General features: G+C 31.3%; 2 protein-coding genes across 2 annotated transcripts; one reads left to right on the top strand and one right to left on the bottom strand.

The window, feature by feature from the left end:
• Positions 1-153: 153 nt before the first annotated feature.
• LOC134720699 (T-cell activation inhibitor, mitochondrial-like) lies at positions 154-18,478 on the bottom strand. The gene is made up of 9 exons (XM_063583145.1): positions 18,320-18,478; positions 6,456-6,582; positions 5,359-5,473; positions 4,424-4,652; positions 3,657-3,880; positions 3,017-3,108; positions 1,937-2,178; positions 1,126-1,257; positions 154-455 (listed from the first exon to the last, which is right to left on the bottom strand). The coding sequence occupies exons 1-9, from the start codon at positions 18,370-18,372 to the stop codon at positions 212-214; spliced, it is 1,458 nt and encodes a 485-aa protein (XP_063439215.1). The 5' UTR covers positions 18,373-18,478; the 3' UTR covers positions 154-211.
• Positions 18,479-18,530: 52 nt separating this feature from the next.
• Positions 18,531-27,249, top strand: LOC134720700 (probable E3 SUMO-protein ligase RNF212). The gene is made up of 16 exons (XM_063583146.1): positions 18,531-18,700; positions 19,913-20,045; positions 20,376-20,437; positions 20,837-20,911; positions 21,332-21,388; positions 21,818-21,885; positions 22,361-22,418; positions 22,727-22,746; positions 23,242-23,279; positions 23,687-23,709; positions 24,067-24,124; positions 24,575-24,597; positions 24,909-24,978; positions 26,107-26,161; positions 26,631-26,693; positions 27,144-27,249. The coding sequence occupies exons 2-15, from the start codon at positions 19,937-19,939 to the stop codon at positions 26,680-26,682; spliced, it is 768 nt and encodes a 255-aa protein (XP_063439216.1). The 5' UTR covers positions 18,531-18,700; positions 19,913-19,936; the 3' UTR covers positions 26,683-26,693; positions 27,144-27,249.
• The last annotated feature ends 571 nt before the right edge of the window (positions 27,250-27,820 follow it).

Below are 27,820 nucleotides of genomic sequence, written 5' to 3'. Positions count from 1 at the left end.
CGTGTTTTAATTATATAAACTACATGCAATAGATGTATGTGTTTTTTCTACACTCTTACAGGTACAAAATACAAATTCAAAGTTGAACAAATCACCAAAAATTAATATATATGTACATCATATGGGAAAGTAAGTATTTTTTCCACACAAAGTTAAAATGACAGGTATAAAATACAAATTCATATTTGAACAAATTATTGCAACCAAACATTTATGAAATATCACTAGTCCAGTTCCACGGTATGGTCATTTCCCCATCATGCATCAGTGCATAGTAATGAGCTATATTTAACTTAGAATTGTGTAGTCCAGACTGTAAAAAGATTTGATCATACAGCAACCTCTCACAACAATGAATCATTTTATGAGGTGATACATTTTCTTCTTTCTTCAGTGATAACAACTGAAACTCTTCTATTAAAAGTTTTTCATACATCTTTTCCATCCCTCCTTGTCTGAAAAAAAAATGAAAATTTGGAAAGATGTATTTCTAGCTTATACACAAATCTTAAACAAAAAAAAATAAAAGAAGAATGTGTCCATAGGACACTTGGATATATGCAAAAGTCTTTGGATTAATTCAAACCTAATGATATGTTTTTCACAACATAATGACATTTCTGTCCAAGTTGAAGCAATGTCTTAGAGTGCAGAAACGGAAAATTAACATATTTTTTCATTTATATTTCTTTTCATACAGGGCCTTTTCTAGCTAACTACTGTTGATTCATCTATTTTTGAATGTACTAATTTTTGTAGATTGTAAAAAAAAAAAATTGAGAAAGGAAATTGTAGGTTTGTGGATATTGATTTTTGTTGTGATAATGTCTGCAAATCCTATACAGGCTGTACACAATTTCTACTTCATTGTACTAAGAAAATCCTGGTCCACCTATACCTTTGAAATCCACATACTCTGGTATCCCATGAATGATAATTAATCCATGGTATATGATAGTTTTTTTGCTCATTGTTGAAGAATGTATATTGACTTAAAGTTGTTTGCATTATCATCCTTTGCGTTTTGTTATGTAAATATCACAATGGCAATCATGTCCTTTCTTATTTTTTAAAGAAAAATATGACATTTTCTTTTTATTAACACATGTATACATATCAACTTACAATGCCATATCCTGTAGTATCATATAGGCTTTGTCTTTATTTTCAGCTATGAATTTAACCAACACTATTCCAGGTATAGAGGAAGGGGTTACAAACTTTCCAGTAGAGGATAATGTCATTGGTGCTGATCCTCTGTTAAATACAATAATCTATCATAAATCACAAGTCAATAAGCAGTATATCAATATCAATCAATTTTGTTTGAAGATGCTGTCTTTCTTTAAGGACCAAATAGGCTGACAAGAGCCGTAGTTTTTTCAAACATATTAAAATAAAATAATTCTGCAGTTATTTGGATATCAAATATATATATGGTATATAAACTTAACTTGTGCATCATGTATATTTACAGGGGAGGAAACAATATGGCTAAAGTAAAATGTTATTTTCCACAGTATGAAGACCCCTCTTGTTTTAAAATTACATTTAACTTGATAATGTATAAATTATTTGTACAACTTTTTATAAACTATTTGCAGATGATTTTTTTGCATACTGTGGATTCATTTATTTTCCATGGATTAAGGAAATGTTGCATTTTCAAGGATATTTGATTTCGTGGCTTTGTCAAAGTCTGTACACAACCCAATGGCAAATTTGTGATTTGTTGAACAATTAATTTAGTTGTTCAACTGTTCCAACAAACAACACAAAAATTGGTATTCCACGAATAATAAAGAATACACAGTATTCGATAAGTACAATGTAAATACACAGCATAAAATGCATTTTTTTCTTCTAAAATCATAAAAACTAAATCAATACGTATTATTTTGAAAGAATTGTTACACAAAATAATAGCTACACTTACTCTTCTACAACAAGTTCAAGGTGAGATAAATCTTCTCCATTGAAATATCTATCAACATCACCTTGACAATTACGTAAACAATTGAGAATTTTATTAAGAATCAGTTCATATTCTGTTGCCATCATAATCTGCTTCTTTTTTCTACGATCAATTTTAATATTTCCTAGAAGTTCTGATAATCTCTTTTCCATGTAGGGTAGTCTTTCTAGAACTGCATCATAAGCTGGCACATAGGACAAGAACTTAAAAAAAGATATTGCTTTTTTATTTCTTTAAAATCATACTGAACAATGTTGGGGTATTTTTGGCTTGCAAACATCAATAAATAAATTTTATCATAATAAATTACTAGAATACAAAATTAAATGAATTTCTCTGATAATATTCTGTTATGATTTGTTTCAAAATTTTGTTATCTGGACATGTTTTAAAAGCTGACTATATGGTTAGAGATTTTTCCATTGTTGAAGGTAATACAGTGACCTATTATTACGAACATCCACATCATTTGAACTCTGATGGATAATCGTGGGGGGGTCCACTTCCTATTAACCAGGTGATAGGACGTGCCACTGAAATAGGTTACCTTTTCAAGTTTAAAAAAATGTGAATAGATCAGGTAAACTATCATAATTAAATGATCAGGTCAAATAAGTCCCATAACGTCATTTGTCATCTTTCAATGTGTTCCAAGCTGTGTTTTTAACACCAACTGTTCTCTTTTGACACTTTTGTATTCCACTCTTACAAAAATTTATATAAGGATTTATTTTCTCCTGTTAAAATGGGTGTGTGTGACTATTTCACACAAAATATATATAGTGACTTTTTTCCCCCGAGATTTTTTTCTTGTGACTTTTTTTTCATGCATTCGACATGAAAACCTTAACAATATATGAAAAGGTATACATTTTTAAAATCTAAATTATATGAAAAGGGTGGGGTAACAGAACCCTAGTGACCCTATCATTTAAGTTTAGAAGTAGTCCCCCCTCCTGAGGATGGATAACTGTCTCATTGGCAATCATACCACATCTCCTTCATTAATATATTAATAATAATAAAAGATACAAAACTCACAGTCATCCAATCTGTATCACAATCAGCACTGCTAAGTACCACTTCTCCATATAAACTGACACCAGGCTTGTTACCAAATACTAAACTTCTACCTATAAAATTAGTGAATTATATAAATACTATTTCTCTATATAGACCAATACCAGATATATTTTTCAAATACTAAAACTTTACCTTCAAAAGAGGTAGCAAGTCTCAATACAATTTTTCTGTTTAAAACAACTTCAGTTACATGTATGTTATTCAAATACTAAACCTCTTTCTTCAAAACATGAAGCAATTATAAATACAATTCACCATAAAAACAAAACACCAGATATTCTAACTTCTCTTTGTCAACAAACACCTTGTCTGTTACTAAAAAATAATTAACTTCTTATCTGAAAGATGTGTAGCATTATAGAACTTTTCCAAACAAGGGTTTGCATGGATATCATGGAAAGAATACCCCAAGTTGTGATGAAAATTTAATCAACTAGCAAAAATGTTTATGACAAAATACTAATTTTGGTTTCTTACCAAATACAATTGATGTATACATTAAACCTGTAATTATTGCAAGTGAACCTGTCAATAAATCGGATTTAAATCATATAAAACCTTTACAGTATTAGTTAATAAAAAATTAATCTTTTCTAACCTTTTAGAATATTCTTGACTTCTTTTGGATGGTTATGACAAAATCTAGAAAATGAGCGAAGACATCCCATATAATGATTGATCTCCCAATCACTGTACCAATTTATATCTTCCAATCCAACAAAATCTATCAGTTCTGCATAAAGTTTATCTATTTGTTCCTGTATCTTCTGACTAGATTCTAATTTGAGTTTGGCATCTGGACCTTTTTTCTGTAACCATGAGCTAAAATAAAATAATATAATATTATTTTTTATGTTTTATCAATATTATATGAAGTAGTTATAGATCATATGCAGAGTTCAAGATAACCCTTCTAGTTGTACTCAAGGCACACAATTATAATCTTGGAGTCTTATCAATGATTTTTGTTGGTGCTTGCACATGCAATGGATAACTCAATAGTATGTACCTCGACCCTTGTTTGACCATTGTAATGTAGTAAGTTAAGAACACTGATGTACTGTACATTCAAAAATTATTGCGTGCATTTATTATTGCGGTTTTGTCATTTTAGACTATAATGCGATTTTAATTTATGTGACATGAAAAAAATCCTGTTTAATTTATATAAAATATTTCAAAATGGGAGTTTAAATTATTGCGATTATAACCAAATTATACAAACATCACAATAATTTCTGAATTTAAAGAAATCTTGACCTTTCTAGTCTGACCTTATTAGGAGTGGTTATTTCCTTTAAGAGTTATATGCAGCAGGTCTGATTAGAATTAATGATTGGCAATTTAAAAAGTTATTGTACTTACATCAAAGTACCTGAATGTAGTTTACTGGTGGCCTGGTAATACTCATCGTGTGGGTTCTGTTTACCAGTGAAATGGTAATAGGATGAATCATATCTAATTTTAGTGGTAGCTGGTCCCCTAGGTATGGTATCAAGATAATCTAATGGAAGAGCTACCGACTCCAGTACTGTTGTCACAGTAGATCGGACATCTCCGGACAGTAACTTCATATTCACATACTTGTATTTATCTATTAATATGTTACAATTCATGTATTAAGTTAAATATATAGCAACATAGTCAAATAATAGTTACAAATACAAATGCACTTTGCCACAACAGAAATAAGTATTATAAATAAGTAAGATTTTTAATTTTAGTTTCTTGTGTATAATCGGAGTTTAGTATGACATCCATTTTCACTGAACTAGTATACCTATTGTTTAGGGGCCAGCTGAAGGATGCCTCCGGGTACGGGAGTTTCTCGCTGCATTATAGACCCATTGGTGGCCTTCTGCTGATGTATGCTCGATGGTCAGGTTGTTGTCTCTTTGACACATTCCCCATTTCCATTCTCAATTTTATTAAGTCTCTTTGACACATTCCCCATTTCCATTCTCAATTTTATTAAGTGTTTCTCATGTAATGTTCTCATGTACTATTACAGAATTTACATGAGAGACTACATTAGAAATTCCTTATATACTGAATATTTGAAAGAATATCAATATATTTGTGGATGTCTATTTTCGTGGATAGAGAAAAAATATCTTTTTCATGGATTTCCTAACTAGTTTAGAAAGATTCTACATGCATTCCTATGAAAAAAATTTAATTCATTAAACATTTGTGATACCTTTGGTTCCCATGTAACAATGAAATCCACAAAAATTGGTATTAAGGAATAATAATTCATTAACAGTATGTTGTTCCAATGTCTATTTATTTGACATTACCATTTTGTTGTTTTCCTCTAACATAAAAGTTGATATCAGTTGGCTTTGCTCTCCCTGTTTTATGAAGGTCAGTTATATACTCATGTAACTTCTTTAGAGATTCTTCATTTACTTTCTACAATTAATCAGAAATATGGTTTAGTGCTTCTTTGATAGGCTTAAAATGAGTTCTGCTCCGAAACATAAACAAAGTAAATATAACTAAGACATGATAATAAAGCAAATTCAAGTTCATTTATCTCACCTTCAAGATGTCACACATTTTTTTTTTACATGCACATCTTTCTTTTCAACCTTTTCAGGAACTTCCATTGACTATAGAACATTTTAACTACACTCTAAATTATAATGTTATAAATGTCTGTGCTAGATTATCTCCCCTTTCAAGTGTTGGACTGAAATAATTTGACTTTTAACACAACTTTATACAGTGTTCAGCTGCATGTATGTGATTATTTGAGTGTTAGACATTGCTGTTAAGGGTGGTATAAGATATTCTGTTTCTCCATTCCACATCATCATTTTGGTACACTTCTAGTCACTACAAACAATAATGCAATGCCCTCAGGCTGGGAACAGTATATCTAACGTTAATATATATGTTCCTGCCTCTGACAGCATATAAACTGAAAAAGTTACTACTGTAAATTCACAAATTATTGCATGCATTTATTATTGCGATTTTGTCATTTTAGACTTAAATGGGATTTTAATTTTTACACTTTTGAGAAAAATCCTATTTAATTCATCTAAATTTTTCAAAATGTGAGTTTAAATTAATGCATTTACAACTCTGTCGCATTTTTCGCAGTTATAAAAACCTCGCAATAATTTCTGAATTAACAGTACTGTAAACTCAAAAATTATTGCGGTGATTTTATTATTGCAAAAAATGTGACAGAGTTGTAAACACAATAATTCAAACTCGCATTTTAAAATGTTTTATATGAATTAAACAGGGTTTTTATCCAAATCGTAAAAATTAAAATTGCATTTAAGTCAAAATTGACAAAATCGCAATAATAAATGCATGCAATAATTTCTGAATTTACAGTATCTAAAGCATCAAGATATCAAAAACTATCTCAAGTACTTACCCTTTCAACTGGAAACTGTCCATAAAAATCTGGATGTACTGCCAGATAAAATGGTCTCAATGCTGTTGCTGTTTCACTGACTGTCAAATGTCTTTTTATAATCTTCAGAATTTCCAAACATGTTGTTCTACAAAATGATATTTATGATTCAGTTTTCTATTGATGTGGACAGTGCCTAGTTAAACATAAAGCTTCCAAAATAAAATAAAAAAATCTCAGTTAATAAGTTTAAAATTTTCAACAACATATATGCAATGAATTGGAATTTTATCTATCTAGGGCATACTATGTCCAAAAACTTTTCCAGATGCACAGGTTTACCTGTATTCAGAGGAAATTTTGAGGTGAAAACATAACATAGTCATTTTAGCCAAAGGATGAACTTTACCTTAACTTATGGTTAAAAAATGTTTACGGGAAGGGTTTTGGCTCCAACAAACTTTAAGCTTAACCCAGCCATATTCTGAATGTGCCTTTCGTAAGTCAGGAGCCTGTTATTCTGTGTTTGTTGTTGTATATTATAATTTTTTTCATTTATTGTTTTGGACATAAACCAGGTCATTAGTTTTCTTGTTTGAATTGTTTTACATTTGTCTTTTCATGGCCTTTTATAGACAATAGACAATATGTCATTAGCACAAACACATTTACATTAAATTAATACAATAAACTGACAATAGTTAAATTGAATATAATTATATTAGAGAGACAGTGGTATTCACAGCGAAGAAGAAAAGACTGTAAATATCAATAGTTAACACATTATTAATGTTCATGAACAATTAAAAAAAGAACACAAACAAAAATTAGGTTGCATATTAAAAGAAATACAAGTTATACAGATGTTCTCAATAAAAAACAATCATTAATATATTTTATGGGGATTTTTATAATGACTGGTAGATGGCTATTCAAAAGTTTACAATGATTTAATAAATTTAATTGGAATTAGGATTTTTATTAATATTTTGTATATATATATAGTATCCCTCAATGATGTATAGCATGGACAGACTGAGAAGAAATGGTATTCATAGCTACAATGTACATACTATTATGCAATACCAGTGGTGCTCATTGTTGAATGCCTGTATGGTGACCCATAGTCATGATACATTTGTAGTTATAAATTTCTAAGTCATTTGGACTGGTGTTGTTACCACATTTTCTTAATTCTATATTTGCAAGTACTGCTTTATCTCCTTTTTTCAACTACAGTGCAGCAATACAATAATATTGTTTTCAAAAACATGATGATTGACTTGTGTCTGAATCGGTTACATGTAGTTGGCCGAAACCTCTTGCAAGCCTCTTGGTCTGGGAACACAGTTATTGTCCTTTGATCTTTGTTGCCCGCGAATAAAGTCCTTTCTGTGGACAGTGTGTTACTTGCAATTTTTTTTATACGCCTTCTAAAATTATTTCTTCATGTGTTATGCCTAAAACAGGCTTTAAATAGCAAGTAGAGGGGTTGACATTTTACACTGTAACATAATTTGGGTCATGAATTTCAAAATAAAGGTCCGGCTGTAAAAATTAAGAATTAGCATATTTACGGAAGCTGTCAAAAGATTTCAAGACCATTTTAACATATTTTAATATAGAGCTGATGAAGAGGGTAGTAGGGGGCCATGAACACAGAAACATGTGAAAGAAAAATCGCAAAAAACGCTGTACGGAAAATAAAAATCGGAAATAAAATAGTTAATATTAATGGAAAAAGTAAAATGATTTATTAATCAACTGTTCTTGGAGAAAATCTTGTCATTATATAATGGACATGTAGTCCATCAGCTAGTTCTCAAAAGCGCTCTAGTTAAGGAGTTTGTGTTAGACCCCAGGGTACCGCGATTTTTTTTGATAGAATTCAACTTCATTATCTTATTGATAAAATACTAGGTGTTAGACTAAAAAATAAGTGTCCAAAAGAGGTTTAAAAACGCCCCTTTCAATGGTCCCCTCATCTAGCAATCACGACTAAGTAATTTTTAATTTAATTTTTTGATATAAAGCGACTAAAAAAGAATAAAGTATAGGTGTAAACAACTAAAACAGATACTAAACTATCATATTTAATGTTACTCTGAAGATTTTTTGTTTTAAAAAAAAGTTTTTCTTACATTACAAACGATCCGATTTTTTGGGTTAAAATTAAGGTATTTTTTTTCCTTTCATAAAGAAATTCGTTATACATTTACCCGTTTTAGTTAATTAAACTTTAGAATTAATCATTATACAATGTTTCAATCATTTGCAGTATTTATATATCGTCTAAAAGATGAAATATTTGATAAAATATATGTACGTGCAAATACTCGTTAAATTACGGAAATCATCAAATTACCGTCTTTGATTCAGTATACAACATGTACAATGCATTCACACTTAAGCATTATCAATTTGCAACTGAAAACACACATTTAAATGTCGATTTATGATGTTTTGGTGAGACAAATTATTTTATAAAGTGAATGTGTAACAAAATATTACTGAAAAAGTACAAATGAAGGTGGGGTTTTTTTGCGTTCAGAAAAGGTGCACTCTATCGAACTCAAAAAAGTGTGCTTGATTACATTTTGTGTTTTATCTATGTAGTGATTGACTTAAGATTATTAAGTCATTCAATCGACAAACACCGCTTTGAATGAACATCAAATAGTCAGTAATGAGAATTGGCCATACTTTTTACCTTCTTAGGTTTCTAAGAGATACAAAAAAAATTGGCTTTGTTGTTTTCAGTTTAAATCAAGATTCTGTTAAGCGTTGGTTGTTAAATGTACATGAAATTGTTATCAAAGGTACCAAAATTATAATTTAGTATGCCAGACGCGCGTTTCGTCTACATAAGACTCATCAGTGACGCTCATATCAAAATATTTCTAAAGCCAAACAAGTACAAAGTTGAAGAGCATTGAGAATCCAAAATTCCCAAAAGTTGTGCCAAATACGGCTAAGGTAGTCTATGTCTGGGATAAGAACATCCTTAGTTTTTCGAACAAATCAAAGTTTTATAAACAGGAAATTTATATAAATGACCACATTATTGATATTCATGTCAACACAGATTGTTGACTACTAGGCTGGTGATACCCTCGGGGACGAAACGTCCACCAGCAGTGGAAAGAGCTTCAATATCCTTAAAATTCGAGATTTGGTAGGAATGGGTAACCATGAAACATCCGCACAAAAAGAACTTTAAAAAACTTGAATGAAGCGAGACAAAACTGATGTTATGAAATTGTTTCAGACACTGCAAAGCTGGCCAAATCCATTTGAAACATCTGAGAAGTTATATGGCTTGTTCTCGGGTTCTGTAGCTTCTTCGGAATTAATGTGCAACCTTCTAAACGCGTATGAAAAGGGAAAGTTTGCTTCAAAAATTTTCATTAATGAACGGCTTATACCTTTGATAACTAATTATACAAATAATAATTAAAATTGACAACAACACTTCAAAAGATCTGCAATTTTATTATCTATGTCTACATGTTTCGCCTGCAAGGCAGGCTTCATCAGGACAATTTTTATACAAAAATTGAGCCCCTGAAGTACTCAAAGTGGTGCATTGAATTTGACGTCGTCATGGTGAGAGAAACAATGAAAAGTGAAAGTAGCAATACAGAGTTATAAATAGATAAGATAAATATATGATTATATGATACATGAAATTGTTCTAAAGGCTTGGCATCTAATAGGACGAACTTCCCATGGTTCCTACCACTTCGCAAGGCTTCTCTTCCAACCTGGCCACGATCCAAAAATTATATAAAGTCACCAAATAATTAACAAAGGAACAGTTTTTGACAATTTTATTATCCACAGCGGCGATCATAATCTTGCCAAGCCTTTAGAACAATTTCATGTATCATATAATAGTAAAACGAACTCAAGTTACATTGTATACAAACTTTAATTTTCTATATTTATCTTATCTATTTATAACTCTGTATTGCTACTTTCACTTTTCATTGTTTCTCTCACCATGACGACGTCAAATTCAATGCACCACTTTGAGTACTTCAGGGGCTCAATTTCTGTATAAAAATTGTCCTGATGAAGCCTGCCTTGCAGGCGAAACATGTAGACATAGATAATAAAATTGCAGATCTTTTGAAGTGTTGTTGTCAATTTTAATTATTATTTAAGGATTGCATTCATTTGCATGATTTGACAACCCGGCATACCAAGGTATCCACTTCAGGGACTCTACCAAAACGATTTCACAGGCGTTGGTTCACCTCGCGGAATTTAATTATACAAATGTCAACCAATATCTTCAAAACAATTAAAAGATTATCATTGCTTACATTTTTAAAAAAGGAAATAAAAAACAAGCAGTTACTGCCTGATAAGAACAACAAAACATTGAGAGCAGATGAAAAAAAAATGTTGCCTGCTTGTCATAGCCCAGACAAGATAGTTGGTTATGCGATACGTTCTCCAGTTTGAATTAGGTCCTCTTCCAATGTATCTTGCAAACTTTGATGGTACACATGTAATGAAAATTAAAATCTGTCCTGGATATTTTTTTAGAAAATGGTCATTCCTTAGGAAAGCATGTTGATATTTGATGACATGGCAGTTATTCAACCCATTACTAGGATACCAAGCACTTTTTTTATTTGGCAATTGTTATTATAACTAGAGGCTCTAAAGAGCCTGTGTCGCTCACCTTGGTATATGTGAATATTAAACAAAGGAAGCAGATGGATTCATGACAAAATTGTGTTTTGGTGATGGTGATGTGTTTGTAAATCTTACTTTACTAAACAGTCTTGCTGCGTACCGATTATCAGGTTATCTGCATGCTGATATCGTAAAATATCAGCTGAGAGACGTTATATGAAGCTTTTTGTCGAGTAAGCGTAGCGAACGAGATCAAAAAGCCTTCATATAATGTCAAGCAGCTGATATTTTACAATATCAATATGCAGATAATCTGATAATCGATTTATCGGGCTATATTTGCGTGTTTCAGAAGTGTTTTCTTTGTTTCACCAGCACATAAAAGATGACTTGATAAGTTTGGGTCAAAGTTATTAACGTCGGTTCAAACATTATGACGTCGCTGATAAGTCCGGGTCAAAGTTATTAAGGCCGGGTCAACATATTTGACGTCACAAAGACATGATACGGAATAATATTAAGAGCTGGACAGAGTGATATAGACAGTGGGACGACCGATAATTACAATTATCTCTATCTATAATGAACTTGGCCCAGTGGTATCAGTGGAAATGTTAATAAAAATTTACAATTTTATGAAAATTGTTAAAAATTGACTATAAAGGACAATAACTCTTTAGATGGTCAATTGACCATTTCGGTCATGTTGACTTATTTGTTAATCTTACTTTGCTGAACATTATTGCTGTTTACAGTTTATTTTTATCTATAATAATATTCAAGATAATAACCAAAAACAGCAAAATTTCCTTAAAATTAACCATTCACAGGCAGCAACCCAACAACTGGTTGTCAGATTCATCTGAAAATTACAGGGCAGATAGTATTGATTTGATAAACAATTTCATCCCATGCCAGATTTGCTCTAAATGCTTTGGTTTTGAGTTATAAGCCAAAAAATGCATTTTACCTCTATGTTCTATTTTTAGCCGTGGTGGCCATCTTGGTTGGTTGACTGGGTCACGCTACACATTTTTTAAACTAGATACCCCAAAGATGATTGTTGCCAAGTTTGGATTAATTTGGCCCAGTAGTGTCATAGGAGAAGATTTTTGTAAAAGATAACTAAGATTTACGAAAAATGGTTAAAAATTTACTATAAAAGGCAATAACTCCTAAAGGGGTCAACTGACCATTCGGTCATGTTGACTTATTTGTAACTCTTACTTTGCTGAACATTATCGCCGTTTACAGTTTATCTCTATCTATAATAATATTCAAAATAATAACCAAAAACAGCAAAATTTTCTTAAAATTACCAATTCAGGGGCAGCAACCCAACAACGAGTTGTCCGATTCATCTGAAAATTTCAGGGCAGATAGATATTGACCTGATAAACAATTATACACCATATCAGATTTGCTCTAAATGCTTTGGTTTTTGAGTTATAAGCCAAAAACTGCATTTTACCCCTATGTTCTATTTTTAGACATGGCTGCCATCTTGGTTAGTTTGGCGGGTCGCGCCACACATTTTTTAAACAAGATACCCCAATGATGATTGTGGTTAAGTTTGGTTTAATTTGGCCCAGTAGTTTCAGAGGAGAAGATTTTTGTAAAAGCTAACGACGCCGGACGACGACGCCGGACGACGGACGACGCCGCCGGACGCCAAGTGATGGGAAAAGCTCACTTGGCCCTTTGGGCCAGGTGAGCTAAAAAACCATCCTTTTAGTTTCGAAAAGAGGTCCCGTATTGATTTTGTCACTGATTATAGTATCCCACAATATCCATAAAAAAATTAAAACAACAGGTCCTTGGGAGCGCAAATCATTAATATAAGTTCTAGACCATCACAATCGTGTTCTTGGGAATGGAAGCAATGTTTGTTAGTTGGGGAAAACAAAGTTGCTCTTGTTGAATTCTTTGTTTTGGAAAAGAGTAAATAATCCCATAGATTTACACTTGAATGTATTGATTTATTTGTATCACATGGAAGTCTGTGCCACAAAATAAATGTTGGAAATGAAATAGCATAGAATGGTTTTATCTTATAATCAAACAGGAAGAAGCCAATTACAAAATGGTTCTTAATGCAAAATTATTCAGCTGACAAAAGTTACGAACTATTGTTATAAAACCTTCTGACATTGATGTGGAAGTATTGGCTTACTATTTTCACAGTTGCATATCAATTCTAACATTGTTAGATTGGTGAGAATGTTTGTAGAAAACTGCCAGGATTTCACAGCAGTACAGGTTGTGATTCAGTAAGTGTTTTGTCTGGTAAAGGAAAAAAAGCAAAGTATTCGGCTTTTTGGCACGTTATGTGTTTTCGGAAGGTCTATTCCATCGTGGTGAAACCTTTGAAGAGGTTGACGAAGAGTTGGCAAAACACTCGAGAGGATTTCGTGTTCTATATATGGCTACGAAATTAAAAATATTGATAAATAAAGATCAGAACGTTTTGAAATGCAACCAAAAAAAGATTTATTGTCATCTACTGCCCCCAACAAAAGATGCAATGTTAAAGCACATTAAACCATCCAACTTTCACACAGATTTGGAAATCTGCTCTTAAACACAACACTGGTCTGTTGCTAAACAACTATAGTTGGATTGTTTAGAACGATTTGATCAGTATCAATTGGCCAGACCAACCACCAGCGTTAGATGCTTTAATAATTCTGAAGTGCTGTTCATTTAAAGCTGGTTGTGCCAACAACAGATGTTCATGTGTTCAACAAGGTTTATCCTGAACAGGTACCTGTATGTAAATGCTCGAAAGCTTGTAGATATAAGGATTATCAAAACGTTGATATTCATAACGATGATGACAAATTTGATGGAAATGATGATAATGATAATTCGGTAGATGCAGGTGATCAAACTGATGATGATTATATGGATTGACCTCCTGCGTGACCTTTAAATGTAGTGATTCGGTTGTTAAAATTTTTTTTAAAGATAGAGATCTAGAAACCCTGACAGTTTTGTGTGTTTTAATATGTAAGTTATTTCATGAATATAATGTATAAATTTGTGACAGAATCGTGCATTTCTAGTTGCCTATGTTTGTGTCTGTCGTTGATTCTATGTTTTTGTTTCTTACCTTTAAATATTTTTTTCAACAGCCTTTACATTGTAGTTACATTATGCTCTATGATTCAATATGAAAAATATACCATTTTATCAAGGAAATTAGTACTTTTGCTTCTTTTCATTCAAAATCATGAATTTTGGAAATTACCCTCCCCCTTTTTTCTTGGTCCTCTATGATTTAAAAATTAATTGAAAATTAGCCTGCGTTTTAATAAGATATGATTTGTTCCATTTAATAAAAAGAATAGTACTGAATTATTGGTTATTTTTACATTTTTCTGTAAATACATGTATGTGCAAAACAAAATTTTTGATATACCCTTAAATAAGTCCCCTTTTAACCCCTTTTGGACACTTTTTCAAAAGTCTAACACCTCTTAAAATAATCTTCATATATTACTCTTTAAATTTATACCAAAAAATTGCGGTACCCTGGGATGTAACACAGAATTGAAATTTTGCCCTACCAGCTGATGGACTAATGATGACCCTGCACTGTAGTCCACTAGTTGCAACTGATTGGAAAGAAAAATATCATACATATTTAATAATTAATTTGATAGCCATTCTAAATATTTTAGGAACACATAATTTAAAACAATCTCCGGACTGACTTTGAATTTAGTACCAGTCTACTTTTAAGGGGGCTCGAGGGTCTAAATCAATTTTTTTTATTTAATATAAGATATCGCTATATTTTTCTATAAATTAACTTTATCTTATACCTAATAGAAAAATGAAATAAAAATATAGGGTCACCGTTCATTTACGCTCAAAATCTGTCTTCAAAAGAAGCATACATTTTTGCTAATGTCCCTTTTTTCTGTTGAACTAATAGGAGAAATAGCGGTAATATAGAAATTAAAAAAGAACTAAATTACAGAAATTGCTAAAATTTTACAATTATTTAGTTAATGTACAGCTTATTCGAAAACAACAATAAAAAATATAGGTCACCGATGAGTTAAAAAAGATATTTAAATTTTTATGCCAAAAAAAAAATTTGCACCAAAGGGAGATAATTTGGACCTTTTTCAATGATATCTACATTTTAAAAGTCATCTGGGGCCATAATGTATTGATTTTTTGGAATATTTTTTGTACCATATGATAAAGTAACAACTTCTTATTGTAATTAATAAAATTTGTGATGAAAAATAAACGCTTGATTTTTTTCTGAAAATTTTATACCCGCAAGCCTCCTTAAATCAAGGACGAGAAATTAATTAAAAGTAGCGACACAAAACATTAAGGAAAACGAATAAAAGAGATCGTGAGGCACGCACATCGCACAAAACACAAGAAATAAAACTTCATAACACGTAAACATGTGAAAAAAGGAGTGGAAAACATTCAACGAAAATAACCCATTACCGGGTACTTATAAAGTGAGAAACGGAATCGAAACGAAACGAAACGAAATATAACGAAACGAAACGAATTACAACGAAACGCAACGAAATACAACGAAACGAAACGAAACGAAATGAAAAGATGAAGAAACGAAACGAAATGGAAAATGAAGAAACGAAATACAACGAAATAAACGAAATAGGCCTATATAAAATATATCTTTTACATTGTTATAGGAGGTTAGGATTTTGATTTTAAACAGAAAATGTTGTATGAGTGCGAATGAGACAACTCTATCCAAGCCACAGTGTAGTTTAACTTAGCAATTATAGGTTAGAGTACGGCCTTTCAATACGAACTCATGAACAATCACCGAACAAGATATAAAGGGTCAAAAATGACCAATGTAAAACTATTTAAACAGGAAACCAACGCTATAATTAAAATGTGGTTTGAGTGCCAATGAGACAACTCTCCATCCAAGTTGCAATGCATTTTAAGTTAACAGTTCAATGAGCATCGACTTGAACACAGAGTCTTTGCTAACACTAAACAGCAAGCTACATATAAAGCCCCAAAATTGCCATTTAATATACAAACTTTAAACAAGTAAATCAAAATATAGGAAACGAGAAACACCTATGAACCACACCAACCACTGAACAACAGGTTACTGACAGTAGTATTGAATATGCATCTGGTTTAAACAGTTTAACAGGCTCGCCAACCTTCAACATAACCTTATACAGAAGTTAAACATTATAAAATAAAAAGACGCTATAAAATATTATCTCTATGAAAAAGACGCGATTTAAACAATATCAACACTTCAGAATATGTATGATCCGCGACACAATACAATATATACAAAACGAGAAACAGAAAACACATATGAACTACAACAACCACATGAACAACAGGCTCCTAAATAATCCAAGACAGGTGCATGCTTACAAAATATACACAATTAAGTATCTTGTAAAATCTGCATGCACGTCAGTGTTAAGTTTTCGTGATCATCCATATCGCCTATATTTTAAGCATTAGGTGCACTATATTTGGTGTATTCAAATAACAGGTATCATTTGACTTGAACCCCATTTCTATAGTTCATTATAAGGGGTGTACTTTATCAATAATTGGTTTATATGATGCTAATAAGATGAAAATTGCCGTTTAAAAAATGTCATCTAACCTTGACCTGATTTTCATGGTTCATTGCTCAAAGTCCAATTTTTGTCATGTCACTGAGTTTGTTTCAGAGATACTTTAAGCAATTGTTCTACTAGATTTCAGAGAAAGGTTATTAACACCTTCAACAATGAACAAAGACCATACCGCATAGTCAGCTATAAAAGGCCCGAAATGATAAATGTAAAACAATTCAAACGAATCCACCCGCCCTTTAGAGTAGTCTAGTCTGATGAACAGAACGTTGTCTATATGTCGGACTAAACTACTTTCAAAAGTAACTACACTCAAAAGTAATGATTTCATGGTTCAGTTTGAAAGCAACTTAACCAAAGATATTGGTTTAATCTACACACAAGTCCGAATTGCTGTCAGTAAGATGTTTCAATATATCTATATTGAGATAATCAGCTTGCAACACGATGTAGATATTTGTTAATCACTTAAATCATGGTGGACTCTTTCTGACCATCTAGGTATGTTGATTTTCTTTCTCATCGATGTCAGCAGCGGATCCAGTCATTTTCAAAAGATTGAAGGGGTCTCCAACCCAGGAGAAAAACATTCCAAATTTATATCTCCATTCAGATTCATGTTTGGTAAAAAGGGAGTAACACAGAACGTTCACATCAGATCTCTTTTCAGTTCAATTTGGGTTTCGTTATGGCTACTCGTCAGCCGTTAGCATTTCACATTTTTAATGTCTTGTCAAATACAACTTCGCCAATTCAAAGGGAGATACCATTTGATTTTTATGGGCTAGGATGAAATTTTTTGTCCTGCATTTTATTTAGTTGTAATCTCTATCCTACCTTTTTATTTTTCACTCTATTTGGTCCTGCCTTTTTTATATAAATTTATCCCGTTTTTTTGCCCAGTTGCTCATCCTACCTTCTTTTTTACTAAACAATCCTGTCTTGCCTTTTTTATACTCAAATCCCTGTCCTGCAGGTTTTTTTTTTTAATTTCATCATAGCCCTCTCCCTCCCCCCAAAAAAAATCAAATGGTAGCCCCCTTAACTTGGACTCGGAACTTGGAATAAAAAAATACGCAATTAATTACACCATGTTTTTAAAATCAAAATCCTAACCTCCTATAACAATGTAAAAGATATATTATATAGGCCTATTTCGTTTATTTCGTTTCTTCATTTTCCATTTTCCATTTCGTTTCGTTTCGTTTCTCCATTTTTTCATTTCGTTTCGTTTCGTTAGATTTCGTTTCGTTTCGTTGTATTTCGTTTCGTTTTGTTATATTTCGTTTCGTTTCGTTTCGTTTCCGTTTCTCACTTTATAAGTACCCCCCATTACCACCCTTTATGAAATTTTCTATATATAATTCTCCCAAAAGTATTACAACACACTGTAAAACTATTATTGAGAAAGTGCCGAAGGGATTTTTTAAATTTTAAATAATTGACTAAAAGAAATGCACTCCGAAATAACTGTGGCCTCAGACCTCTTGTCAAACCACAGGTACAGGGTTATGATAGTCTCAGTTGTTACGCAAGAACATTTGCAAGTAACTTGAAGTTGAACTACGGACGAGTTTTGCATGCGTTGGCAGTTTACAATTTTTTGTATCTTTGTACCTTTTACAGAGATCATGTGTTGCTGTCAATAAACGTGTGCTTAATATTTTCATTTTATCTATAGTTTGATTTCTTTTGCGTTTTGGATTCTGACAGCACCATTGTTGACATTTTCTGTTACACTTATCTCCCTTGTCACGCAGATCGACACCGCATCTGTTCCCGATGTTGGTTTATCTAAAAAAAATAATATACATCACGTGACAAAAAGTTTTAGAGCGCTCAGACTACAAAAAGTGCAAGAAATGTTTAAGGGTTTATTATTATTATGAACAGCAGAGGTCACATAATACCATTTTACTGAAATTTATACAGGAAAGATTATTCGACACATAAGAATTCAACTAAATTTAGATAAATCAAGCAGAACTTTGACAGCAAGTAAGAATGAGCAAGGATTTGTATAGTTAGAACTAACTATACAAATCCTTGGAATGAGTGACATGTTGTGACTCAATAAAAAAACCTATAAAAAAATGTATATGTTATATTTAGTATTATTACTATTCAGGCCCGTAGCCAGAAATTTCCAAGGGGGGGTTCGTTGGACTCCAAAACTCAACTTTAGCAGTCACAATTCGAACAGAACATTGACTTTAACAATAACAGTGCTTATTTGTTTTCAAGGGGGGTTTCGTTCTACCCCCCTGGCTACGGGTATGCTATCAGTGTACGATCTTACATCAATAAATGAATGAGGTTGATAGTTATGTTTTCCATTGATAACAAAGACTATTAGAATAGTGTAATTTTTTAATAAAATACATTGGCGGATCCAGGGGCCTGGTTGGAACCCCCCCTTTTTTTTGGCTGATCAATGTATTTGAATGGGGAAATATACATGTAGTTGGAACAGGGCCCCTTTGTCCTGGGTTGGGACCCCCCCCCCCCCTTTTAAAGGCTATTCTATTTTTTTCTTTGACGCCGCTGAAAGGCGTCAAAGCACAAATTTATAATAGCCTTCCAAGACGGCATAATTATTTAGACTAACTAAATACTCGGACCATTTTCAAGTTTCCATATATATTTGATCATATTGTTAGTCACAATGATTATGTTATTATGTCACAGTAAGAACAGATAGTTCAATGGGGTTCCACCCCACCCAGGACAAAGGGAGTGGTCCCAACTATATGTCCCCATTCAAATGAATTGAGCAGCCAAAAAAAGGGGGGGTTCCAACCCCTGGAAACCTCCCTCCTGGATCTGCCAATGATGACTACATTTACACGTTGATGTCTGGTTAACAGGTGTAACTTATTCATGAATAACAACTTAAAATTGGTCTATATGATACATATTATTGCTATTTGTACCCCATTACTGGACATCAGAAATGTTCCCTCCATAAATTGCAAGAGGTTCTAGTTTCATATTTTCAAAGTTATAAACAATATCAATCCTACTGAAACATTCTCGTCATTTTACTTGTAATCTATGATTGTTATTTTTTCAAATTGTCATAGTGTCATATTCATGTTTTATTTATTGGTTTTTTGTTTAATAAATCATCCTTTTTGTTTTCTGTATAAATTATTATCATTTTCAACAACACATCTGAGGACATCAAACACAATTTCATTTGCTTTGCAGGATTAAATAATAGTAAATGCAGTAATGACAGATTGGTTACATTGTAATACCTGTTTCCGACAGCCTGGTGAGGGTATTGGTTTTAGTCTGACAAACTGTGGTCACATATACTGTGAAAAATGTTCTAGAGTTGGTATGTTTATATATAAATCCAGAAGATATTGTCTTTTCACAAAAAACAATTTTTCAATATAAAGATAAATAGATTTCAACAATATTTGTGGCTTAAGGGTTTTAACAACTCATATTTCATGTCTTTTACGATTTATTTAATATGAATTTCACCACAGCAAACTGTTGCCCATGCAGTTGAATCAAGAATGATCCTATTGTCATGTCACCTGACTGAAACTCGAGGACTGAAAGTGATTTTGAAACTTTCAAATCATCCAAAATTAGCATTGGCAACTTTTCAAAAACATTTACTGTTATAGATTTAATTTTTTGTTTCATTTGCCTACAGCATGCAATGAAAGATGTTCTATGTGTGGAAGTGTGTGTGATAAGATCACTCTCTCAGGCAGAGTAAGTATAGGTATGATATGTTTGAAAATCTGGAAACTTACTTGAACATCACTTTATTGCTCTGGTTATCAATTATCTCCCCTTTAGCTGTTATATTACAATTATCTCCCCTTTAGCTGTTATATTATCAATTATCTCCCCTTTAGCTGTTATATTATCAATTATCTCCCCTTTAGCTGTTATATTATCATTTATCTGACACATCTATATTTTATATTCAAGTTGTCTTGCAGAAGTTGAAATGTTGAGTTATCATAGAATGGTTCAATGCACTGTCATAAGAAAAGATTACCCTGATAACTAAAATTTTTTGAAAGTACATGTTTTTAATTCACCTCTTTTCTCTGTAGAATCATAGAATGTTAACATGTAAAAAACATACATCACTTTATATTTCAGATGAAACCAGAAGTAGAAATGTTTTTTACAAGCCCAACAGATATGCACAAAAATGACTCCAAAAAGTTTTACCAGGTAAAGTAAATAATTTTATATAAACCTAAACAAAAGAAGCCTTTTACTGTAGATTTAATATTGCTCAGTATACATGAGTCGTACATGATATGATTGTCTAATTTTAATTCCAAATTAGAACTTTTTTTTACCCTATTTTACGGTCATCTGAACCTAGAAAATGATAGTGCGAGTGGGGCATACTTGACTATGGACAGATTCTTGTTTGCATACATGTACATCAGAAAACACTTCTTTTTTTTTTTTACATTAAAAGCATTTTAAATACATCAATAATAAAATAAAGACATGTGCTTTCATCTATGAGAAAGCCACACAAATAACTTTGTTGCAACTTTACATGTATGCATTATTTATCATTTTAATTTTCAAAAGTTTGTTGCAAACCATTACTCTATATTACTTCCTACATAATTATAGGTGATGGAGTTTCAAGACAGTCACAGAAGAAGATTTGTTAATCACCTGAAAGATAAGGTACATACTTGTCCTATATCAAAGTACCAAAAGTGTGGAATAAAAATTAAGTGCCAGTTTGGACAATACCAATTATTATTATTAGTAGTAGTAGTAGAAGTAAAGTTATAGTTGTTTTTTCTTGTAGGGACAGTAATCTAAATGAGAACTTTAGACAATGATTGATCACTGTGAAGTCATTAATAGGTTAGGTATTCTACCCTCCTTTCGAAGTAGCCTAGTCCTACAGGCAGGTAGATTGGTTATTCGTCAGACTGCTACTCTTAAAATAGGGTAGTATACCTAACCTTATAATGACTTCATGGTTCAGCTAGCAAGCAAGCTAACCAGAGATATAACTTTTACCTACAGTTTCAATACAATCAGCTGTGACAATTGAATTAAAATTATTTTATTTGTGCTCTTATGTGTTCGTCCTATGATTTTCAGATAGCTAAAATGGAAAAGTTTATACAAAATGCACAGAGGATTATTTCACAATATCAAGATATGGAAAGGTATTATATCCTGTTATTATTTATAGCGCATTCATACTGTAAAAGATAATTATAAAATAGGTGACAAAGTGGTTTAGAAGAACAAAATATTATACACAACAAAACAGAAAAAACCATCATATGTACAACCACTTGATATGAATTGTAAAACACAAAAATGTAAAAATTAACATAACACTTAATATTCCTCAAATTTATATAAGTTTGTAAATGAATTATGAGTAAGATTTTAGTCACAGCTTTATAGCATGAAAAAAATTGTATTTGTTAAGTGTCATTACTAGAAATCAATTTTGATACAAATATTTCTATATTTTTTTTGTCTGATTTTCATGGAAGGACCATCTTGTACCAGGCTTTTCTAGTGATACAGCCATGTGTGTTGATACTGAAAATAGTTAATATCATTTTGTAATTATTGATTTCTTAATAATATTTCTCGTTAATACAATTTATGAAAAAATTACTGTTTCAGAGAATTATCAAAAACAAAAGAGGAGAATTTATATCTAAAGAGACTGATGACTGAAAAGGTGAGCAAAACTTTTATGTGCATTATATATTTGTCAAAAAATTGCATTCATTTAACTTACAAAAAAAAACAGAGTTTTTGGCAAACATCATATACATTCAGCATTAAATGTTTGGAGATGTATGATAGTACACCTGAGTATTGAGTACACATACAGTTATTTAATCTTATCAATATATCATAAATGACAATAACTTGATTGTATTAATATTGATATATTAATTGATAATCAAAGTTAAAACATTTTACTGCAACTGATGGTTTTTTTTATCAAGGGAAATAACTCTTTTTTTTTTTTATACATTTCAGGGTTTATCTGGACATGGAAGGTAAGTAATTTACATGTAATAGAATAACTAATTAAAGAATTTAAACATATAAAAATATTCAACTAGTCACAGCACAACCCATTAATTCACGAATGTGTGTAGTCCATGAGTTAATCATCATTGTTGTTTGATCTTGTTTGGTCTCAAGTTGAATATTTTTCAATATTTCAGTTCTTTGATTAGTTATTCTTTGTATTACATTAAATGGGATTTAAAAAAAAAAGTAAAGTAGAAAATGTATGGAACCATCTCTCTTATTATGCTTATTATGCATACACTATTTGCTTTGATGCAACCTAGTTATTGACAACGCTTTAACAACACCTGTTGTTGTATGACATCACAGGAGTTAATTAAATTTTTATTTCACTGGGAAATCATGATTATTCATTGTCACCAATGTAATAATTATGTTTTAACTTGCTCTTTAATAACAGCTTCTTTTATGCAATTAAGATGGTAAATATGCCTAAGTTTTTCCCCTGTATTTTTCAGGCAAATGACTCCAGGAAAGTACAGTCCAGTATCTAGAGGTATGATTTAAGATGACTATATTATGCTTTGATGATATCTGGCATAGTGTAATGTGATTTCATTAGAACTTTTTTGTATTTCTTCTGATGGAACAAATGCTATCATAGTTTTTTTTTTTTTATTTCAATGAGAATCCCTTTGTTCCCCTACAAACAAGATTATATTACAAGCGCTTTCAACTAGTAATAGCTGCTGAATTCAAATTTTCAAAGTGGCACCAAAAAATATATGGATTTTGTACAATGAAAAAGTTGGAACCAATCTTAAAATACTTTTTTTTATGGTAAAACATTTTTGATAGTGTCTTCCCTGGGTAACATGTTTGCTGTAATGGAACAGTTCTAAAGTTTTTTCAAGATGTTTTGAATGAACTAAATTTTCTTTGATACCATTTTATTCATTGCAGGCTCACCAGGCTTTATGCAGTCTGTAAGTAAAATCATAAAATTATATCATTACTCCTCTCTCTAGCAATTTGTGAAATTACTAAATAATATGTTGTTCTTTTGTAGATGATATTGGTAATTCATAGCTATCTTAAGCCAGTGAAAATAAGATTTTATTGGTTTTCTTGCAATTTTTACACCTAAACTTTCATTAATATTCAGTCAAATATATATGGATATATCCATATGATCTCAACTTCATTAAAGTATAAACTTGGAATCATTTATTGGCCCTATTCAAAAGTTATTAATATTTTCAATGGTTAAGGAATGAACTGTTTCTGTCAATTCTGCTTATGAAGTAAGAAAGAAATCTTATCACTTATTCAATATTTTATAGTTCCAATCATCCAGTAGTTCAGGAAAAGTATCTTTCACACCACCTAGTGGCAGAAGGGGTAAGTTCTTGATTACTGTAACATATTATAACAGCTAAAGGGAGATAATAACATTTAATGTGATTGTCTAAGCATTTGTTTTTATTTCATAGGTGAAAATTATGACTTATGATAAAAGGTAAAGGCAGATTTTAAGATGGACAAATAGATATTTATAAACTTTCTTATAAGGAAAATTTTCTCAATGAACATACTGTACAGGGGCATCTTTTAATGTTGGGAATGGTATATCTAAAATAGGAAAGGTTACAAAAAGAAAAACTTTTTTTGGCCTTACATGAATTAGCAAACGAATCATAATTCTAATAAAAAATAATGCCAAAAAAATAAACTAATGTTGTATCTTTTATGGTTGAAACCGTAATAGATCTTAATAATAAGATAGCATGTTTTATAATTGTTTTTCAAAGTTGGGATCTTACATTTATAAATTCTTATTTCTATTTCTAGGTTCACCAGCCTTTCATCAACAAGTAAGTAATATATATCAAATATGTTCACAGTATCATTGATTTGTTGATATCCTTATGACATCACCTAAATGATTTAATGTTCAAAATTCTAATTGGAACAACATTTTTTTCTCTTTTTCAATTTTTGTGAATTGACTGTGCCAAGTACGACCCAAAGCTTAAATTAACATTTGTTCAACTGGATGCAATAAATTCTTGGTTTTTAATACTTTTGGACAGTTTAATTTTTAGTAAGATTTGATTGAATACATCTATTTCATTGCAAAATTATCTGTAAAGATTGATATTAAAGATACAGACATTTATTTCAGAGTTCCACTCATAGCTCAATAGCTCCAGGAAGATTATCTGTTCGTACACCTCCATCAGGAGGGAAAATAGGTAAGTCATTGTCAGTTAGTACTATTTGTCAAACACAGAGAATAATATTTACACTCTAGTTTTTATGCCCCACCTACGATAGTAGAGGGGCATTATGTTTTCTGGTCTGTGCCTCCGTTCGTCCGTCTGTGTGTCCGTGCGTCCTTTCGCTTCAGGTTAAAGTTTTTGGTCAAGGTAGTTTTTAAAGAAGTTGAACTCCAATCAACTTGAAAATTAGTACACATGTTCCCCATGATATGATCTTTCTCATTTTAATGCCAAATTATAGTTTTGACCCCAATTTTATGGTCCACTGAACATAGAAGATGATAGTGTGATGTTCAGGTTTAAGTTTTTGGTCAAGGTAGTTTTTGATGAAGTTAAAGTCCAATTAACTTGAAACTTAGTACACATGTTTCCTATGATATGATCTTTATAATTTTAATTAAAAATTAAATTTTTGACCCAAATTTCACGGTCTACTGAACATAGAAAATGATAGTGTGAGTGGGGCATCCGTGTACTATAGACACATTCTTGTTTTTTAAACTATCGATATAATGTCAATACACTTATCATATTTAATAAACAGAGTTAAAGTAATTATGGGCCTGTCTGTACTTAGATCGGGGCAATATAGTTTTACCCTATCTATCTTTTTAGAAACAGTTATATTCTTTTTTCTCAACGCTTTCATATATTAAGCTGAGTTTTAGTATGCAAGTTAACTATGATGAGTTACAGATCAAGTTTATATTTGGTTCTGTACCCCTGATTTTTGTTGAAATAACTGGCTGTGGACTTTGAAAGGTTTAAATTCTAATATGGCTTCAAGCTTATTTTTGTGGGCAGGGCTATTTATGTTGTTCTGACACATCCAGTTTCATCTTGAATTTCATCATGCAAAGTTGACTAAAGAAAGATATGATTGCTTTTTATAATACAAGAGATGCACACAATATCAACAATATCAATATCCAAATATTTTTTTCTGCAGCACAGTATTTTTTTAATTAATTATTTGATCAAATTTTTTTTGGGATTAAAAATATTGTTTTTATAACATTTTTACTTTACAAAGACACTTGTTTATAGAGTTAGTATGATGCTGCCACTGAAGGAAACAATAATTACTCCTTTTTACTTCAGGTACAGTGCCTGGGACACCTCAATCAGCATCAATACCAATACCTCATACACCTAAGTAAGTACCAATGGAGTTTGTAAATTATTTTTCTCTGTTATAGATAAGGACTATTCCATTAATGTATGTACAAGGGTAGGATAGGAAGGAACTTTTGTAATATCCCTACAACAAAGAACCATTTTTCAGATATTTTGCATAATGGAAATCGATGGATACTAAAAAAGACCCATGACCCACATTCAATAATTAAACTTCCTGTATTGCCCGCCCACATATCTATTAATGGAATAGACCTAACCAACTATCTACAAATTCAGGCCACTAATAGAAAGTAACTTTAAAACAATTTAGTGAAGTAGTAACCTTTCAACCTGTGAGATATCTTTTCAATAGTTATATCTGTTGAAAGTTTCAAAACTGATATTTAAGTAAAGGATACAATCTTTTAGAAGTCATTATTTTCTCTGATGAAATTTTTCAAAACGGTTATTTGGTGCAAATATTAATATAAGTTTTATTTTTCCAGGTCAGTACCTCATCCAATATCACTTAAAGATTGGCAGTTAACACCAGATTGAAAATACTTAAGGTATACATGTAATATAATAAGCAGCTAAAATATAAACCCTCTTCTCCTGAACAAAATGCAATAAAAAAAAAAAAAAGCAACAAAAAAGTATATAAAAACAGGATATGAAAGTCATGGTGTTATAATAGAGTATAATTAGTTCTTGAAGGTTACCAGTATTTTGATTCATCAGATTTTATAAAAACAGATTCTCATGCTGTGGGACACTGAAGGGAACCAAGACATACATCAACACAAAGATATAGGAAGATGCGGTGTGAGTGCCAATGAGACAACTCTCCATCCAAATACAGTCCGTAAATCCTAACAAAGATATTAAAAACTAACTTGAAATATTATTTGTAAAGTTTTGTTGTAACATTACAGAACTTTCATTTTCAATGTCATTTGAGCATTTTAAAAAAAATGGACAGGATTTCTTTTCTCTCATTGCTTCTTTTTATTTTGTAGGTTCCTTAGAGCATTTACACAGCGATGACAGATTTTAAACTTTTGCAATAATTTAAATATATTATGTTTACATGACATGTACCTTATCAAAAAATTGTTAAATTGATCACATAATTTGTTTTTCTTTAAACATGGTTTCACTAACCGTTTTATATCATGAAGCTGGATTCTGTGACTGAGTCATCCAATAGTTCTATATAGATATAACCTCAGTCTTTCACCTTAAACAGAAAGGAATGACTTATTTCTTCTATATAATTGATCACCAGCTATTAACAAACTTACACTTCAGTCAAATTTATGTTCTGATTGTTCTTCAAAAACACATCTCATTGAAGAAAATTAAATACATGCATCATTGTATTTAAATAGTTAATAGTGTTTAAACAATACTTAAACCAGACTTAACCCAATTGTTGAAGCTGAAGACAGAATCTAGGATCACTGTGTCTCACTTTCATCACATAAATAAGATGTGGTAAGATTGCCTATGAGTCAATTATCCACCAGATTCCATATTATGTAGATGTAAGCAACTATGTGCCACTATTCGGCCTTCAACAACAAGCAAAACTTTCAGGCCCTTAAACGACAGATGGGAAACAACTGAATGGAAAACCAACAGCCCAATATATTCTTACAACAATATCTTAAAAAGGAATATGACAAGACGGAAA

Source organism: Mytilus trossulus, chromosome 6, assembly GCF_036588685.1.
Source record: "Mytilus trossulus isolate FHL-02 chromosome 6, PNRI_Mtr1.1.1.hap1, whole genome shotgun sequence".
Taxonomy (NCBI): domain Eukaryota; kingdom Metazoa; phylum Mollusca; class Bivalvia; order Mytilida; family Mytilidae; genus Mytilus; species Mytilus trossulus.
This window is presented reverse-complemented; position numbering and strand designations above follow the sequence as displayed.

Coding starts and splice junctions, on each gene's coding strand:
- LOC134720699 (XM_063583145.1), bottom strand. CDS start 18,372: ATGAAAATATTAAGCACACGTTTATTGACAGCAACACATGATCTCTGT. Junction 4,653..5,358: donor TAGAGGAAAACAACAAAATG/GTAATGTCAAAT, acceptor ACATATTAATAG/ATAAATACAAGTATGTGAAT. Junction 1,258..1,936: donor CTTGAACTTGTTGTAGAAGA/GTAAGTGTAGCT, acceptor TGTATTTAACAG/AGGATCAGCACCAATGACAT.
- LOC134720700 (XM_063583146.1), top strand. CDS start 19,937: ATGACAGATTGGTTACATTGTAATACCTGTTTCCGACAGCCTGGTGAG. Junction 20,912..21,331: donor ACTCCAAAAAGTTTTACCAG/GTAAAGTAAATA, acceptor ACATAATTATAG/GTGATGGAGTTTCAAGACAG. Junction 21,389..21,817: donor TTAATCACCTGAAAGATAAG/GTACATACTTGT, acceptor TATGATTTTCAG/ATAGCTAAAATGGAAAAGTT.